At 34.3% G+C, this 19,518-nt stretch overlaps 2 protein-coding genes across 3 annotated transcripts; one reads left to right on the top strand and one right to left on the bottom strand.

Moving 5' to 3' along the window:
• Positions 1 to 1,627: 1,627 nt before the first annotated feature.
• Positions 1,628 to 4,558, bottom strand: LOC113757699. 2 transcript variants are annotated; one of them, XR_003466454.1, is made up of 2 exons: positions 4,455 to 4,558; positions 1,628 to 2,460 (listed from the first exon to the last, which is right to left on the bottom strand). XR_003466454.1 is itself a non-coding variant. In XM_027300840.1 (2 exons), the coding sequence occupies exons 1-2, from the start codon at positions 2,574 to 2,576 to the stop codon at positions 2,051 to 2,053; spliced, it is 423 nt and encodes a 140-aa protein (XP_027156641.1). In that variant the 5' UTR covers positions 2,577 to 2,587; the 3' UTR covers positions 1,668 to 2,050. The 2 variants fall into 2 exon arrangements, 1 of the variants encoding a protein (XP_027156641.1); XM_027300840.1 differs by lacking the exon at positions 4,455 to 4,558 and adding an exon at positions 2,564 to 2,587 and having other exon boundaries at positions 1,668 to 2,460.
• Positions 4,559 to 7,819: 3,261 nt separating this feature from the next.
• LOC113757693 (probable L-type lectin-domain containing receptor kinase S.7) lies at positions 7,820 to 9,079 on the top strand. The gene has a single exon (XM_027300835.1). It carries the CDS (start codon positions 7,820 to 7,822, stop codon positions 9,077 to 9,079), a length of 1,260 nt encoding a protein of 419 aa, XP_027156636.1.
• Positions 9,080 to 19,518: the final 10,439 nt, after the last annotated feature.

Here is a 19,518-nt window from a genome sequence, read left to right as displayed (position 1 = left end):
CACAAAAAAACTATTAAAAGAGTAAATTGAAGGCTCCGATGCAACTCAACCTTAAATTCTAACTCTAGCTCTGAGATGCTCAAATCTAATGCCGAATCCACCAAAGCTCTCACTCCCAAGCGGAAAAGGAGATTTCTTTAGAATTGACTTAGAATTGAAATTCTATAGAATTGGAATTCCATCCAAGTCATTCCAATTCTTTCGTTTGGTAAATGCATAGAATTGATACAGAATTCATTTAGAATTCCAAATTCTTTGTTTGGATGAGAGAAGAATTCATTAGGAATTAGAATTGTTTTCATGAAGCATTTGCTTACATATAATTTTTCTTTTTTTCTTTTTTCTATATAATAATTTCATTTTTTCTTACATTTAGCTAATTTTTACTAAAGATTTAAAAGAAAAAACCAATTTAAGCCTTTAATAATTTATTTTTTCCCACCCTCATATCAATTTCTTTGGTGAACATTTCCTTTAACATGTTTTGATCCATTATCCCTTTTTGTGAAGAAATATATCCCTATCTCAAACGTGGTATTTCAACTGTGTTTTGATATATTATAATAAAGCAAACTTCTTTCTTACTTCTAATACTTACACAAAATTCAAAAAGATTTAGAGAGTTAGAACTTTCCCTGTGGCGCATGGAGCCAACATGTATCAGATGGCAAAGACAATTGTACACAGGAATTGTCCAATTTGTGCAACATCCAATGTCGCTCGAGGGATGCACCAGAAACCATGTACCATAACCCATTCACGTAATTTATTAACTTGCAAGTTCGTTAGTCGTAACTACTACAAGTTCCAAGTCTCCATTTCACTCCCCATACTTCAAATTTTCTGCAATGTGTCACAGTAGTCAGAAATTACTGATTACTCCAACACCAATGTGTTTAAGATTTAATTATGTGTAAAACCTCAACAGCAAAAATACCTAAAATACACATTCAGCGAGTGCAAAAACATAGAAATTACAGCAACTCAAGACTCCCAGATGCTCTTCCCCCAGTGACCTAACAATACAACCGAATGAAAATGCCGAAGGCCAGCATCAAAATTTGGAAGCAAAATTTAAATGCCAACACAAGTATCATTTTCTGACTTGCATGTCCAATCAAACTCGACAAATAACACTTCTTAACCAATCTCTAGTATGATGTGAAATGTGCTCAACAAGCATCTGGATAGCATGAAAAAAACAAAAAAACAGCAGCATTGATCACCACATAGGTTCATGCAGCTCAAGGACAAGTCAGGTCATCAACATAGGCTGCTATGTTAATCTCAATACCTAAAATGCTAGTTCATCAGACAAAAGATCCAATGTCCCATTCTTATCATCTCAAAAATCAGACAGAAAATAGCTGAAATACTCCCTAGAATCTTTCTATAATCTTGTTTTGATCCATTACATGAAAAACAAAGAACTCATCAGAATTTAAAAAGTCATGGATACACGATGGAGTAGTAACAGCTTCTGCTTTCTCTACTTGGCTTCCAGCAATATGCTCAACTTCTTCTCCCAACAGAAACAACTTCAAATGGAGGTTACCAAATAAAATCAATTACCAATGTGCATCAATAGCCAATCCTTTTTTAAGTCATCTCGGAGACCAAAAAAGTGTCATACTTTGTCCTGTCATTCATAAGTAAATCGATACCCTTTAACAATTGAAATCTATCCAATTCAATTTTAGATAACTCATCTTCCACCATTTTAGTTGTAACTTTTGAACATTCTGAATTTAAGTACTTATCCAGTGAATCTGCCATTCGTCCCAACACCTTGTAAAGTGCTTGAGAGCTTGTTAGTTTCCTCTTTGTGCCACGATCATTTGTTGAAGATGACGATTTTGATTTTGACCGTTGTCGAGCTAGCAATGCATTCATAACTTCATCTTCTAAAGAACGTGAATCAGTCTCAAATGATTCCTCTACATTAGCAGACTCTTCAACTTCAGTATCAACATTAGCCTCAAAAGCAGTTTGGGCGCCCTCTCCATTTGCACGATCTTGTGAAAACAATGTACAGATATCCTCCCAATTTTCAACCACTATTTTTTTTTCTATAAGGAACAATTTTTGGATTCTCACTTACTCGAGCATTCCATACATCCTCATCACAAACATCAATTCTACCTCTAGAGTAGTCCCATATTATCGCAGACCCAGAGTTATATGACTGGAGCAGTGGGTATAGGATGTCATAGTGTTTCTCCCATGTCTTGAAACGAGATATAATATTAGCCTTTGTCACAGATATATTGAGCTTATCGAATAAAGCATTCATTACGGCGGTGTAGGCTGCTGTCTTCCATGCACATTTACCATCCAATTTGTTTCCTTGGTTCATTTGGTCAATAAAACAAGTGCCCATTACACGATCCATTTCAGGAGTCCAAGTGAAATACCCTTTGCCTTTCCCTTTTGACTGAGATGTTGCTTCAGATGCCATATCTGAGGCAGATATGCACCAGAAAAACATCACAATGTCATGTTCTTAAGAACATATTTAATAGCTACTGCATTATAGAACTAAAAATGAAAGGCAAATATACACCTGAAAAATTCATACATATGTTAAATGAAGAAAAATTCATTCAGTGCCAAGATATTTGGGGAGAAGAGGTCTCAGGAGTCAAGTAAGAGGATTTTAGAATGCAACCTACATCAGAATAGGATATCAAACAGCCAATCGCAACCTAAATGAAAACTCCAACATCATCATGTGACATGTTCTTCAGAAACAGACATTAGTACAACATATGAAAATGATCGACTGCTGAAAATAAGCTTAAGAAGCATTGAGAATGAGGATACAACACAAATCTCACAGGTTCTTAATATCTTCACAACTCATTGCACTTCTCCTGTTCAGTTATGAAAATGCATAGCTAGAGTTAAGAGTTAATAAATCATAGAATCACATGCAGGAATTCGGTGGTGGAGGCCATCGGAATGCGAGTTCATTTATGTTAGCCTCTACTGAGTTTAAGAAGTGGAAGGTTCATGGTGATGCCTTGACCAATGCGGCAATTTAGAATATTTTGTGCATGTCATGTAGATGGTGTAAGATGCTCTAATCATTGTTGATTCTATTATCAATCCAAGTGAATCAAATCCAATAGTAATCTATATAGATAGTACGTTAAAATCTCTTCTGTTCGATTTTTTCCTGTTTAAAGAGAAGTAAGAGCTTTTTCTTCTGTTACCTCCTAGAAGCATAGAAGCCATGACATTCTGTGTTAAATCATTTGCAGAGTTGATCTGCTTAGTGTATCTCAGGTAAAATCTGTCAAGAACAGAAGCAGCCTGAAAGTTGGGCCTTAGGCTTGAAAGTTGTTACGTGTTGAAATTCACGGATCCAAGCAGAATCCTAATAAACTTTTCCTGAAATTTTCGAAATTATTTGGACTTATAGTATTACTTTTGTTGTGATCAGTCATGCTGCTAACATGTAAGCATGAAGGCGTGAAGCCCAACTGATTAGCCCTGTCAAAAGCAGGCATTGTAATAAGAAGAACCTGGACTTAATTCTGGTGTAGGTCTACAGAACCCCCCCAAGCTCTACTTAGGTGTTGAGTACAACCCACTAAGACAACCAGGAAGTACCGGAAACTTTCCAATAATCTGTACATATCCTCTAAAATATGGATGGATATCAAGCCCTCTCTTCTCCTTTTCCTCATGTAAGGCTCGGAGCATCACTTGAGAAATGATCAAGTGACAGTTCCAGTTGGTCTTCTTGTGAATACTCATGCTAAGTCGCTCAAAGTGTCACTTCTAGTGTTAATTCAAGCTCTAATTCGTTTGCTCAAAGATTATTCCGCTGCTCAAATTTAGATATCTTTGGTCTACTTTTTTTTCTTTTTTACAAAATAACCCACTTAATTTTTTAAAGTGATTATTATATTAATTTTTGCAGTTAAGATAAACTGAACTTTGTGGTATAACCCATTTTGAATAAATAATTCTATCATTTACACCCAAAATTTTTATGTCCAAATCGATTATATTAATTTTTGCAGTTAAGATAAACTGAACTTTGTGGTATAACCCATTTTGAATAAATAATTCTATCATTTACACCCAAAATTTTTATGTCCAAATCGATTAAAATATTTTATAACTTTAAAAAAATCCCCTGAAAATCATTTTTCATATGGGGTTCATATCCGGAAAATCATTTCACAACTACTCTCGACTATATATAATTCAGTGTGTGCAATCAGCTAAGTATGATGAGGCCTGCCGTTTGTGGAGAGTCAAGACAGTTTTAACCAATGGTTTGTAATTAAGCACTAGAGCCTATTAATTAACCAAACTCTCTTGAAGAAAGACATCAAATCACTCTCTTGTACAAAGATTTTGCCAGTCAAAGAAATTCAGAATTCAATAGTCAATGCTGCAAAGTTAAAAATCAAAGGCAAAGGAGAGCTTTTATTTGTTACCTTCCGGACTGAAGAACCCAGTTCGAGAAAATTAGGCACGGGTAAGTAGAGAGCACTCGGAGCAGTCTTGCGATTGGTGAGGTGATGGGTAGATGCGTGGCAAGAGCGGCGAAGGGTAGAGGGATGGCTGGAGAAGCAAAAAGCGATGCCGGAGACGGTGGTGGAAGAGGCAAAATGTTAGGGTGGAGGTGAAGGCGAAGACGCAGAGCAGAAGCACTTGCGGTTGAGGAAAAGTGACTAATTAGATCGGGAGAGAGGGCTGTTCACATAGTTGACCCGATTTTAATTTTTTACCCACAAGATCCACGTGTAGACCCGTTTCTCAGGGTTTAGTTATGGAATTGGAATTAGAATTCTTTTGGTCCAATAAAGAATTCAAATCGTGGAATTGACCCCATAGAATTCAGATTCAATTCTAATTCTTTGAGCGAAGCAGTATCCAAACAACAGATTTGGAATTGGGGCCCCAATTCCAATTCCAAACCTCAATTCCATGGGAAACCAAACATACCCTAAGGAATTTTGAGTGATGGAAGAGGAGGCGATGGTAAGTTCACCGACAGGAGAGGAGTTTTTTTTTGTCAAAATAACACTCTTTTTAAAAAATATTTTTAATGTGATTCACTTTCAAATTTTATTCCCATAATAATATTATTGTTGCCATTTAATAATCCTAATTGTCATGTAGGATAATAAGAAGGAAGGTTTTAATTTAGTATATAGTTTTCAACATGAACTGAAAATTTAAATTTTTTTTATTAGGCTATTATCACGTTACCCCCTTAAATTATATCACTACTATCAGTTTACCTCCTAATGTTATCTTTTAGTCATTTTACCCCCATAAGTAATTTAACTCAAGATGTTAAGAAATTTTGAACAAAAATACTCCTTTATTCTATAGCATTATCACATTATTATTATCACTTTATCCCTTGAAATTATAATGGTAGAATAGCTTTAATTTCTAACAGTATTTTCTAGACATTTCATCTCATCGTTAATCTAACTAGTATGGTCAAATTTTTTTAAATATATTTACTCTTTTTTTATAAATAATTAAAAATAAAAAAAGTTAGAATAGTTATTCTTCCTTTGTTTTCATTTTAAGATATACAAAAACATAAAAATAAAAGAGTTTTCTGAATTTTTTTTTCACACTTACTAATACTAGGAAAAGAAAAGAAGATAGGAAAGAAGAAGACAAAAAATTAGATTTTACAAAAAAAGAAATTAAACATTATCGTATTATTTTAAGGTTGTCAGGATTAGAATTGAAATTTTGTGGTAAATAGAAAGGTGAAAATAATTTCAAAATAATAAAAGTATTTAATTCTTTCTTATTTGTATTTTTTAAAAAAAGAATTGAGCTCTTTCTCTCTCTCTCTCCCCTTCTCCCTATCTTTCTATTTTTTTCAATATTAATAAAATTGCTAAGAAGAAAGAAATTACCATTTTTTACTTTTTTTTCTTGATACTAAAAAGGAGAAGAGTCACTCTAAATTTTTTTTTTATTTTTATTATATAAAGAGGAGGGTACTTTCTTCTAAAGTTAACTTGCTAAGTTGGTTTAATGGTGGAATAAATTGCAAAAAATAATTTTAGGGGGCAAATTGATAACAAAGCTATAGTTTATGGAGATAAAGTGATAATAATTTGAAGACTAAACATGTCTTTTCACTTTAATTAACAAATTTCGTTAAATTTAACAGTTAGTTTTAGGGGTAAAGTGACTAAAAGGTAACGTTAAGGGAAAAATTGATAGTAACACCGAATGTTAAGTGGATAAAGTGATAATAATCCTATTTATTATAGAAGCACAAGAAGATTGCATAAATTTGATAACTTTCTTATAATTATTTAGAATAAATTCTAACATTATTGACCTTGCTAGTATTGGTCTCTGCATTTTTTTTGAAATGTATCAAAGCTATTGCATATATTTTTCAAAAAAATAAATTTAAAAAATACAAAAATTGCAACAAAAATTGCAATGAAAATTGTAAGCAATAACAAGAAAAATTATAAAAAGTTCAAGGGCATCATATTTGTTTGTGTTATCATTCCTACTCCTTGAAAAGAGCTTTTATAAAAAGTAATCAAGCTGCAATTTTCAATTGCAAACTGAAAACTACTAGATTATATTATACATGTAATCAACAAGCATAAAATGCAACTGGCATCCTAGGCACGAATCTATGTTGTTATATAGTGGTTCCTCCTAGATATTTTATCAAACACATTGTGTGAAAAATCATTTTTTAAACAATTAGTATTCAAAATTTTTGGAAGGCCATCGGAATGTCCCAAAAACTGTACAATAGAAAAGACAAGAAAATAATATTCATTTACTTCTAGATTATCAATTTGAGAAGAATATTTTTCATCCACTGAATCAATATCAAGGATGATACTGAAGTTTTAGATGCTATTAATATAAATATTGGATTATCAGAATTACGTTTGATAAGGGAAAATAACAAAAAGGAAAAATTGTGGGAAGGTCCAGAGAGAAAATCGAGAAATTTATTAGATAGAAAAGAGAAATGGAACATGCCCCTATTTCCATTGCCTATGTGGCAAAAAAAAGGACCATAAAGATAATAAATTTTAAAATTAAGTTACTCTGGATATATATTTTAGAAGAAGAGTTATTTTGACAATAAACTCAATAGGAGAGGAGGCAATGATCCACTATGGTTTGCAGTAGGCTTGCTGCTTTCATTTTTTTACCCCTCAAAATTTTCTTTAAGGACATGTACGAATTTAGGCATGCAGATTATAATGCATGTATTTGATGAATAATGCCTACTTCCCCAATACAAATTTGTCAAAACTTATACCTTATGAATTACCATTCTTCTCATTCCTATTATCCTAATTCTCCCTAACTTTTGAACTTCTATATTTGACCCAAAAAAAATGAAGGTTTAAACTTTCAACTCCTGACCCACTAAATTTGCGTGTGATCTGGGATTTGACCCTGTCGTACTAATATTCACCCATTCATTTCTTAGTAGTATACAGTGCTATAGGGGCTTTAATACAGTTGTGAAATTAAGGATGTGAATTGTTCTCCTCCTAACATGCCTGTCCTTTTTCCTAACCGTTTTAAACTCTCGATACCACCAACGAAATCAACATTTCCTTGTCGCGCGGCCACCATCATCAACACCGCCACCCGTGCCCCCTTGAAGAAACTTCAGCTTCCGTTGGTTGAATATCTTCCCTTTCCGAGAAATTATCCTTCCAAGACAAGCAAGCTTAATCCTTTTCACGAGATCACAAGAAATAATCAAGAAGCTCGACCAGATTCCCTTTCTCTAACAACCCAAGAAATTCTTATATTGCTACTGTATTCGCCGATGCATCCGTCTACAAACTGTTTCCTTTTTTTATCCCTGGTCGTCCTTTCCTTTAACTCCAAAGACACGCAACCCTTGCTGCTATCTAATTCTTCAGAGACCAGGTTGTTTGAGCTGCATTCTTTACCCAACGGTTATCTTACTTTTGTGGGTGATTCTCACCTGCAGCATAGGGCGATTGCATTAACAAGGGAAGGCATGCTGACTAATGCTCCAAGGAGCGCTGGAGTCGTATTCTACCGTCAACCCATATTGTTCTTAGACCCTCATTCGAAAAAGGTCCGTTCATTTTACACCATGTTTGCCTTCTCCATTCAGAACTATGGAGACGGAGAGGCTCCTGGGGATGGCCTAGCATTCTTAATTTCCCAAAATGATGATCTCCTTGGAAGTCCTGGATACTTGGGATTGGTTGATTCTACAGATTTAACCAGGAACAAATTTATAGCAATTGAGTTCGACACAAAATGTGATTCTATCTTTCATGATCCCGATGATAATCACGTCGGGTTAGATATCAACAACCTTTCATCCGTCAAACTTGCCACATCCTCTGCTTTGCGTTCTTTGGATGTGAATTTGAAAAGTGGTTATCCGATTATTACTTGGATCGATTACAAGAGTGATGAAAAGAGGTTGGAAATTTTCTTAAGTAAATCATATTTGAAGCCTAGTAAGCCCATCTTGAAGGTTGACATTGACCTGTCCAACTACCTAAAAGATGAGATGTTCGTGGGATTTTCTGCTGCAACAAAGGGAACCATGCAATTGACCCATATTGAACACTGGGAATTTACAATTATGAAGTTAAGTCCACCGCCTCCTCCCCCACCGCCTGCTGAGTCCGGAATAACCTTCTCAAATCCCCCTGACTCTAGACAAAGACATAAAGATCTTAGCAAGTTTGCAATTGGTCTCGCCGTAGGAGTATGTTCTGTTCCTTTCCTAGGACTCATTGGTTGGTATTGTTGGAAGAAATTCATAGGGATAATCCAGAAATCAGAAGGAACAAACAATGTAGAGAGGCAAAATATCAGGACATCAGGAGGAAAATCTTGTCAGGAGATTCAACTTTCTATTTTAGTTGGTGAAGTAGCAGGAGGCCTCCACTTTGAGAAAGTGTTAGACAATGTAGCTGAGCTTATTCGTGTGAAAAAAGTGAAATCTAGTCTCTCTCCTTGCAATAGTTTGCCTGCAGTAAAACCCTGTATCCTCCCTCTCTGCAAAAATTTGCCACTCAGAACAAATGACATCACTTAAGTCCGATGATGGATAGGAAGCCCCAGCATAGCTTTTCGTTCTTTGTTTCAAAAAACTAAAAGTAATTTCTGAGAGCAAAATCATTCCATTACTTGTTTCTTTATACTTGTGACTAATTTAATTTCTACTTTTCAGGTACATGGCTTTCATAACCAAGTACTTCTAGAGTAGTTCAGTCGGTCATTACATGTCTTTGTAAAATAGGAGGTTAAGGGTTCACTCCCTTAGTATAGATTAGAGTTGGATTAGGAATAGATACAATAGATTAAAAAAAAAAAAAGAGTATCCATTGCTCTCCTCTGTAAGCATCACGAGCGAACAAAATTAGGAAACATGGAATTGTACAATTCTTTGATACATAGATTGTTTTCGTCCTATTTTTTCCTGGTTAATATATTTCACGAGAGAGCAGATTCTGCATATGCTGCAAATGGTAAAAATCCAAACCACCTATAAAACTCTGCCTCATTTATACACAGGGACCAAGATGGAATTAAGAAATGATAAAAAAAAAAATAAAGGCTCAGCTGATCTGCATTCTGCACATGGCAGCGTAAAATGAATTAACTTTCGACACGTTCCATTCAACAGGTGCGCCAGTTCTGTATTGAACCTTTGGCCCTTCTTCATTTTGTGTTCTGTAAGACTTGCACAGTTGGCATCTACTTCATTTCAAGGGAGTGTCTTTGGATTGCTTAATTATTTTTCGTAATAATTCACTTGCATCGTAAATATATATTTAATTTATTTTTTATATATTTAATTATTTTTTTATTTCACATACATTATATCATAAAAAATATTACAACAATTATTCCAAATAATATCTTATACAAACATATCCTTTTATGAACCAAGAAAAGAGCAATACAAGCCAATTTTCTCCTTTTTAAAATCTTTCCTGTAGCTCTCAAACATTTGCAGCTATATGAAATAGATAAAATTTGTTTTGGAATAATTTCAGAAACCTCCCCTGAGATTTCTGGCAGTCTCACTCACCTCCCCTGAATTTTGCAAAATATCAGATGCCTCCCTTGTCAGGTTATTGCGTCCTATTTGTATTATCATTGATGATGAATTGATAGATATACCCTCATAACTTATGATATATTTCGAAACTATTTTGACAGAATTAGTTAAATGAGTAATGGAGATATAACTGTTGATATAACTTATGATATACCTCCTACTCCACTTAACACTTTTTATTCGTAGTACAATCATCAATGGAGAGTTTAGCACTAGTGTTACCTTTCTCTAGAGCCATGTATTTCATGTTTTTTTTGTAAGACAATTATCTAGTGTAACTCATTACTTATATTTGGGCAGATTTGGTTTTCAAAAATCCAATGACGTAAATTGTATATTACATCATCTCATAAAGTGATGCGCCACAATTTGGGTTATTGGATTTTTTGAAAATCAGATCTACCTAAGTTCTGGCATTCAAACGAAACTTGTTGAATAAATTCGGATCTACAATGTGAATTAATTTTTTTTAAAAAAAAATAATCTCAACTAAAGTATCTAGCACTAAATGAAATGAAGTAAATGAAATGAAGTATCTTGCTACTTCATTTCATTTTCCACAGAGAAAATCGCAAAAAGAGTTATTAAACTATTCAGAATTTGGTGATTTGATCGTTAAACTATTTATTTAACTGCAATTGCCATTCACTCAATTAATCAAATAGTGCAAATTTTTTTGTGACTTAACAAATAAAAATTTATACTTTAATCACTCAAATAATAATCTTTTTGTGAATTAACTAATAAAAATTTATACTTTTAATCACTCAAATAATAAAACTATACATTTTTTTTATATCACGAGAAGTATGTTTCAATTAATTGAATGATCATATTAGCTAAATAAATGTCTAGTAGCTAAAACAGAAAAATATAAATAGCATAGTAACATTGCTTGAAGAACCCATCTGCATTTGTCTCTACCTGGTTCAACTTATTACTTCTTTTTTTTCTTTTACTTTAGCTCAGCAACTACCCAACAAAATGCATTGTCATCTATGCAGCTTCATTTTGCTGTTATATAGACAAGCAGGCAAGACTACTATTTGCTCTTTACCTTTGGTTTAGCTATGCACAAAGAGCTATTAGATAGTTTGTATTGTTCAACAAAAATTAAGTCACTAATGATAATCATGAGGGCAAATGTGGAATGAAGTGTTTTTATCTCTCCTGATACATATTTAAAATTGTTTGTGCATTTGAATTCGGTAAGATTTGATACACTCTACTTAGTTTTAGGGGAGGTAACTGATATTTTGCAAAGTTTAAAGGAGGTAAGTGAGACTGTCAGAAACCTCAGGGGAGGTTTCTGAAATTATCCCATTTGTTTTTGTGTAACTTCTCTTGATAAAAGACCTCTGTCTGTGCAATGCATCATCATGTTCAGAGTCAAAACTTGACGAAAATAACTCTTCTCAACCCAATGTAATTGCCTCGGGGAAAGCCCCTCTAAAATAGAGAAATCAGCAGAAAGAATAAAACTCTGTTTAGAGGATGAACCTCTCACCCTTTCATTAATTCTTTATTTTCCCTCCAAACATAAAAAGAAGAAATTGAAATAAAAATAGATAAATAAGAACTAGAAAATATCATTAAAGATTTGGTTTAAAAACCTATAATAATATTTGTGGTAAAAAATATTTGGTAATTTTTGCTTCTTATTTATTTGTTTTATATTTCATTTCAATCTTTTTTGTTTCTTATTTATTTATTTTTTATTTCCCTTTCATCCCTTTTGTATTTGGAGAAAATTAAGATTTGTATGTCAAAGTACAGGTTTTCAAAATCATCTCTTCTTTTTCAAAAGCAAAAAGAGAGAAAGAAAAGGAAAAAAGAAAAAAAAGTTGTGAAAGGATGAATTTATCAATTTATTAGTTTGACTTTATTTTTTACTATTGGCTGTTAGTTTTAAAGAAAAATTAAAAGTGACACTTTAATCCAAATCACATAGGAGTTACATATAGTTTTTAAACTATAGGGGGTAATGTGATAAATCATCAAACAATAGGGGGTAAAAGGTAATTTAATCTAACGGAAGAACAGGTGGGTACTTTTTCTCGGTCTCGCGTCTCCTTTGTATGAGAGTGCCTGTATCTGCCTCTGCTTCAACTATTCTTCCTCAGATTCGAAAATGTGAAAGCTTTCTCATGATCCTCAAATAAGTTCTCTAATGCAGTACTCTCTTTACAAGACTTCCTCGGAAGCCATCCCTTAAATTTCTGTTTGGGAATACGAATCTTGGCGTCATTCGAAGGCCTAATGATGCAGAGAATTCATCAATTGGGATTTTAAGGACATTAAAAACCTCCTTATCTCGCTGTTTAACATATAGACTTCAAATATGCAGTGAATGCTCTCGGAGTTGGTTGCTACGGGTACTTCACCAACAAAATTGCTAACTGCCCAGAAACAAGTTGCAACCTTTTCATATTCTCCTGCACCAATGATGTCAATTCTTGCAATGGCTCCTTTTACAATTTCAGAACTCTCATCTCTGCAGCAAAAGCTATGTATCTGTCACTGTCAGCCACTAGAGAAGTATCAACAATGTAAATCAAGAAGTTTCATGGCTCTTTTTACAATTCCAGAAAGCTCATCTCTGCAGCAAAAGCTATATGTCTGTCAGACACTAGAGATGTATCTATGTAAATCAAGAAGTTCCAAAACAAAGTAAAATGAGTTCCAAGCTATTGTAGCCAGATCCAGAAGGTAAAATAAAAAATTTTACTGGGTCTTCCAAACAAACTTTCTCATCTTACTTTTTCTGTGCATTTTAAGCCAGTGAACATCAACAAAATGCTGATCCTCAAAAGAGGTCCCAAAAAAAAAATGTATTGCTCAAAGAAATATGGATTTAAGGTTGTAATCTTTGTAGGAGGGGAGTTGAATTGTGCAGAATTGAATAGGCGTAGCTTTAGCTTTAGGGCCCTACCAGTAGGTCTCCACTTTATCTATGTCCGGCACACTCGAGAAGAAAGATGACTCCTGAAGGTGATAATTGCCGAGAAGAAATTTAAGCTACTAACTTTACCACTGTGAGAGGAAAGTTATCATGCAAACCAAGGCTATCCAGAAGAGGAGTTGCTGGATTTTAGGCACAAATTTGGCTTTTGGAAAGATTTCATCCATGCAATGTGCTTTCGAAGAGTAGATACCAAGCTTTATTCAGATGCCTGATGAGTGTTCAAAGACAAGTGTCAAAAATAAACAGCCAATTCTGCCTTGAATTTCCACAGAAAGCTAGTTATATATAATACAGTCTCAGTTTTTCCAGCTTAGTTTGATTCAAAAGAAAAGTAATGTCGAATTACCAGCTTGCAGCTTGCAAGAAGTGTCTTCATAAAACTCCTCACCATATCTAGTTTTTGCTTGGGAGGAAGAATCATGCCTGATTGACATTATCTGGCGCATAGCCAATCATTAACTGTTGGCCGATGTGGTTGCTGTATGTTACCTCTGATAAAGACAACCACGTTCATCATGATCTTTTCACTTCTTTTCAGGATTGAAGATGGAGCTTGAAGGGATAAACTTGTTCGGTACTCCCAACGGGTAAATATTTGGAGTGTGGTCAGTTCATGTCAACCTGCCTTTTACAAGCTTCAGAAGCTGCCTAAAGGCTAGTTCAAAGGTTCAAGAAATGTTAAAAAGAAGCTTTTACTGAGCAAAGACTCAAGACTACTGAAAGGAGCTCCATCCCAAATGGAACCATGGTTCAAAGAATTGGCCAACTAGAATGGAGCTCTCCGATATGATATTGGGACGAAATAACTCCGAGATAATGGATCACCAAGAACTCGGCCGAGATGTATTCGAGACGAATAGAAACGGCCGAGCCGTCCCAAATCATCCCGAATTAATTTGAATTTTTATTATTTGTGCTAAATTTTTATTATTTTTATTTATCATATTTTTTTATATTATTCACAATTTTTAGAATATTAAATATTTCAAAAATTTACGTCTCGTCAAAATTGCGATCGATTTACCGAGACCGATGTAAAATAACCCGAGCCGTGCCCGCGACTTTGAAACATGAATGGAACTCATCTTTTGCTTGCTTAGCATCTCCGAGGCAGACAATCCAGAATTATTATTTGAAGAGAAGATAATAAAGATTTTCCGGCTCAAAATGTTTGCTGGCCATTACACTTCATCAATCTTGATGACTTTTCTAGCGGGACTTTTAGTAATGATCTAACTAATTATGACACTGTTCCTAAAGATGTGAAAACTATCCCTACTACCTTCATGTTCTTAGCCTTCCTAGTCTTAGACCTTCAAGTATATCATGACTTTAATTCAGATGAAGCAAACTAGTGGAAATAAAGCCACCTATTAACCTGATAAAAAAGAAAATATAAACATTGATACATAAAAAGAAAAGCATGAAGATGTGCATATTTTTGCTACTCTACAGCTAATTTCACTTAAAACCTCCATAAAATTATTCCTTATGCCTGCTTTATTGTCTGAACATTTGCAATTCGCAGTTGCAGAAAAAGAAGCGATGACAAATGGCAAGGTCCATGGAGAGTTCCCGAGATGGAAGGTGTTAGGACTGATTCAGGAATAAACAAACTAAAATTAGAACAAAATAGGCGGTATAACCGACCATATAATGCTTAGACGGTAAACACCAGCCATTTAATACTTAGGCGGTAAAATCGACCATATAAAAGGGTTGTGACAATCCAACAAAAACAAATAAAAAAGCAAATAAAAGACACAAAAATTACGTGATTCGGTCAAATTGACCTACGTCCATGGGCGAAAGAGGAGCAAATCTTTTATTATGAAGAAAATATACAAAAGCCGTAAAAAAAATGGTTTCTAGGCCAAAATGACACTTATAAAAGGGTTTAGGAAATATTCCTAAACTCAAAATAAGAGAGCCTAAAATATTTAACTATAAATGAGTTAGATGACCCAAAAAACTAATAACCCATATAATACTCTCTTGAGTGGTGCACAGAATTGGTTTGCTTGAGAGCTAATTTATAGCTCTCAATCCTTCCCCAAAAAATCAATCCCATCGATGTGGGATGAAAAATCATGCCACAAAAATCAAACATTGTGGGCGTTGAAAATATCAACAAATTTTCACCTTTGCATAATTTCTAATCCCACCATCGACAATAGTAAAACTCCTCCACCTTCTCCACATAAATCCCAATGGGCCATATCACAAACAATGAACACCAACCAAATCCAAGCACTGCTTGAATTTGTAAACTGGAAGAGGTTTCGTAAACATATCAGCAGGATTCTCCTTGGTATTGATCTTCGAACAAGAACTTTCCCTTGAGTAATGATATCTCGGATAAAGTGATATTTTATACCAATGTGTTTCGTTCTCTCATGATACATCTAATCTTTAGTAAAGTGTATAGCACTTTGACTATCACAGTGAATAACAGTAACACATTGATGTAGACTAAACTCGTTAAACAAACTCTGCAACCACAAGACTTCTTTGATTGCCTCGGTCACAGCCATATATTCTGCTTCTGTAGTAGACAAAGTTACGACAGGTTGTAGAGTAGCTTTCCAACTGATAGCACAACTGCCAATGCAAAATACATAGGTTGAAAGTGATATTCTCCTGTCAAGATCTCCAGCGTAGTCTGAGTCTATAAAATCAATCAAAGTATTATTATTTTTTTCAAACTTCAAACATGCATTTGAAGTATCTCGCAAGTATCTGAGAACTCCCTTCACACTCTGTCAATGTGTTTTATCAGGGCAAGACATATGTCTGTTAATAACACTGATTGCATGTGAGATATCTGGACGAGCACAAACTATTGTATACATAATACTGCCGACTACACTGTAATAAGGAATCTGTACCATATAATCTTTCTCTTCATCTGATTGTGGTGATTGACCAACAGATAGCCGAAAATGACTAGCAAGAGGAGTAGATACTGATTTAGTATCTTTCATGCCAAAATGCTTCAAAACTTTTTCAAGATAATTTTTCTGGATCAAGAACAACTTCCCTACTCCTCGATCTCGCTTGATATCCATGTCAAGAATTTTCTTAGCTGCTCCCAAATTTTTCATTTCAAATTCACTACTTAACTACAGTTTCAAAGTGTGAATTTCTGACAAATTCTTGACAGCAATAAGCATGTCATCAACATACAACAATAAGTAAATGAAAGAACCATCATTTAACTTTCGGAAGAAAACACAACTATCATACATGCTCCTTGAATAACCATGATCCAACATAAAGGAATCAAACCTTTTACTCCATTGTCTTGGAAACTGTTTCACTCCATATAAGGATTTCTTCAACAAACAAACATGATCTTCCTTACCTTCAATCTCAAAACCTTGGGGTTGTTTTATATAAATTTGTTCTTCAAGTTCACCATGTAAGAAAGCTGTCTTAACGTTGAACTGTTCTAACTTCAAATAATACATGACAATTAAAGCAATTAAAACACGAAGAGAACTATGTTTAACAACAGGTAAAAAAACTTCAATAAAATCAACACCTTGTATCTGACTATAGTCCTTTGCAACTAATCGCACTTTATATCTTGCATTTTCAACCCCTGTAATACCTTCATTCTTCTTCAAAACCCATTTGCATCCTACTATTTTCTTATTTGACAGCGGCATTACAAGAATCCAAGTTCCATTCTGATGAAGAGATTCAATTTCTTCATTCATCGCAATCAACCACTTTGCATAATCATTACAAGAAACTGCTTCTGAATAGGTGAAAGGCTCACCAACTGCATCAGTTTCTCCTGCAACAGACAAAGCATATGCAACTAAATTTATAAATTTTTGTGGTGGTCGAATGTCTCTCCTTAATCTATCTCTGGCTATGAAATACTACTCTTCTTCTGAATTATCTTCAACAGTAGATTCAAATGCATCTACTGGCACTTATTGAAAAGAAAATTTGGTCTAAGAAGGACCAGAACTGACAATATCAAGTTCCACCTACTTCTGTGTACAATCAGTAGTACAAGGATTAGAAAATTTCTTCTTGGAAGATAACATAGACAATTCATCAAAAGTAACATATCTGCTGATCACAAATTTTAAAAATTTGGGATCAGAATACTATAATCTGTATCCTTTCACCCCAAAAGCATACACAAGAAAAATTCACTTTGTAGTTCTAAACTCTAATTTTCCATCATTCACAATGCATGATAGACACTCAAAAACTTTTAAATTGGAGTAATCAGTAGGAGTGCCTGACCAAATTTTTTCAGAAGTTTTGAAATCAAGAGATGCAGAAGAGAACGGTTGACAATATAACAGGTCATATGATCGTCTCTATCCAAAAGTTGTTTGTTAATCCTGCATTGGAGATCATATATCTCGCTCTCTCCAAAAGCGTTCTGTTCATACGTTCGGCCATACTATTTTGTTGAGACGTCATTCTGACAGTGCGATGTCGAACAATTCCTTCATTTTTGCAGAATCTATCAAATTCATCTTCACAAAATTTCATGCCATTATCTGTTCTCATCCGCTTAATATGTTTTCTTGTCTGTTTCTCAATCAAAACTTTTCATTATTTGAAAGTTAGGAAAACATCATTTTTATATTTAATAAAATATATCCAAACTTTTCTTGAATAATAATCAATGAAAGTCGACATGTACCTGGTACTTCCTTTAGAAGGAGTACGAGAAGGCCACAGAGGTCTGAATGAATGTAGTACAAAGTTTTTTTTATCCTATGAACTGCCGGCAACTGGGAGCTAACTCTCTTCTGCTTTTCAAAAAATGCAATGTTCACAGAATCCCATCTTTTCAATACTTTGACTATCAAGAAGATCTCGTTTGCATAAAATAGATAAGCCTTTCTTGCTCATATGCCCCAATCTCATGTGCCACAATTTGGTGAAATCAGAATCGAACAAAGTTGTTGTTGAAACAGCAGTAGCACCTGTAACAGTAGATCCCTGCAAAATATACAAAGTACCAAATCTGTGTGCCTTCATAACAACAAGAGCACCTTGAGTGATTTTGAGAACTCCACCTCCAGCTGAATACCTGCACCCAATAGACTCAAGAGTGCCCAAAGAGATGAAATTTTTCTACAAATCTGGAACATGTCTAACACCTGTGAGCGTTCTCACAATACCATTGTACATTTTAATCCGGATTGTACCTTTGTCAACAATTTTAAAAACGGCATTGTTACCTATTAAGACAACTCCACCTTCAGTTGATTCTTATGTTAAAAATCAGTCTCTATTGGGACACATATGATATGAACAACTCGAATCTAAAATTCATTCATTGTTAGATCTAAAATTATTTTTCGTTACACAGAAAATGGTTCCATCATTCTCATCAATTGCAATACTAGTTTCGATGGTCTCACGCTTTTTCTCCTTTTACTTTTCTTAATTTTTCAATTTAAAACAATCAAAGATAACATGGCCCTTCTTTTTACAATAGTTGCACACCACATTTTTATACTTGAATTTGGATCAACTTCTATTTTCTGTATTTCTCTTTTCAGATCTACCCCGAACAAACAAGCCATCGGCTTGACTCCCACTAGTTTCCCCAATAATATCCCTATCTATCAACTCTTTAGATTTTAATGCAAATTTAATTTTTCGATACGAAATTATTTTCTTTTCATAAATCACAGTATCACGAAAATATTTAAAGGACTGTGGAAGGGAACACAAAAGTAATAGGGTCTGATCTTAATCATCAATTTTCGAATCTATATTCTCCAAATCCATAATAATGAAATTAAATTTATCAAGATGGGAGATTATAGATATACCTTCAGACATCCGAAACATATACAAACTTTACTTTAGATATAACCGATTATCGACTGTTTTCTTCATATACAAGATTTCTAATTTATCCTACATAGTCTTGGCCGAAGTCTCCGCTGCTACCTCTCTTCATCGGAGAGATTCAAAATTATGCTAGATCTAGTTTTCTTATCCATATCGATAAATTCTATATCTTTCTCAGTTTCTGACTTTTTCTCTACTCCTTGTATTGTCAAATCAACTCCGTCTTGAACAAAAATAGCCTCCATCTTGAGATATCACATCCCGAAGTTGACATTCCTGTCGAATTTTTTGATAATAGTCTTTGTTATCGTCATTGTTGCTACAAAATCTGTAACGTGAAGCTTGTCTCAAAAAACTGGTCAAACAAATATGCAAATCTCGTGAGCGGGCTCCACAGGGTGAGCGAACCCCACGGGATGAGCGGATCTTACAAAATATATCAATCAACTCTGATACCAGTTTATTAGGATTGGCTCGGGAATAAACAAACTAAAGTTAGAACAAAATATGCGGTATAACCGACCATATAATACTTAAGCAGTAGATACCAGCCATATAATATTTAGGCGGCAAAATCGATCATATAAAAGGGTTGTGGTAACCC

Source organism: Coffea eugenioides, unplaced genomic scaffold (genome assembly GCF_003713205.1).
Source record: "Coffea eugenioides isolate CCC68of unplaced genomic scaffold, Ceug_1.0 ScVebR1_3251;HRSCAF=4431, whole genome shotgun sequence".
NCBI lineage: Eukaryota > Viridiplantae > Streptophyta > Magnoliopsida > Gentianales > Rubiaceae > Coffea > Coffea eugenioides.
Note: the sequence above shows the minus strand (reverse complement) of the source record. Positions and strands in the feature narration are given on the sequence as shown.

Excerpts from the sequence above, each read along its gene's own strand:
- LOC113757693 (XM_027300835.1), top strand. The coding sequence starts at position 7,820 with ATGCATCCGTCTACAAACTGTTTCCTTTTTTTATCCCTGGTCGTCCTT.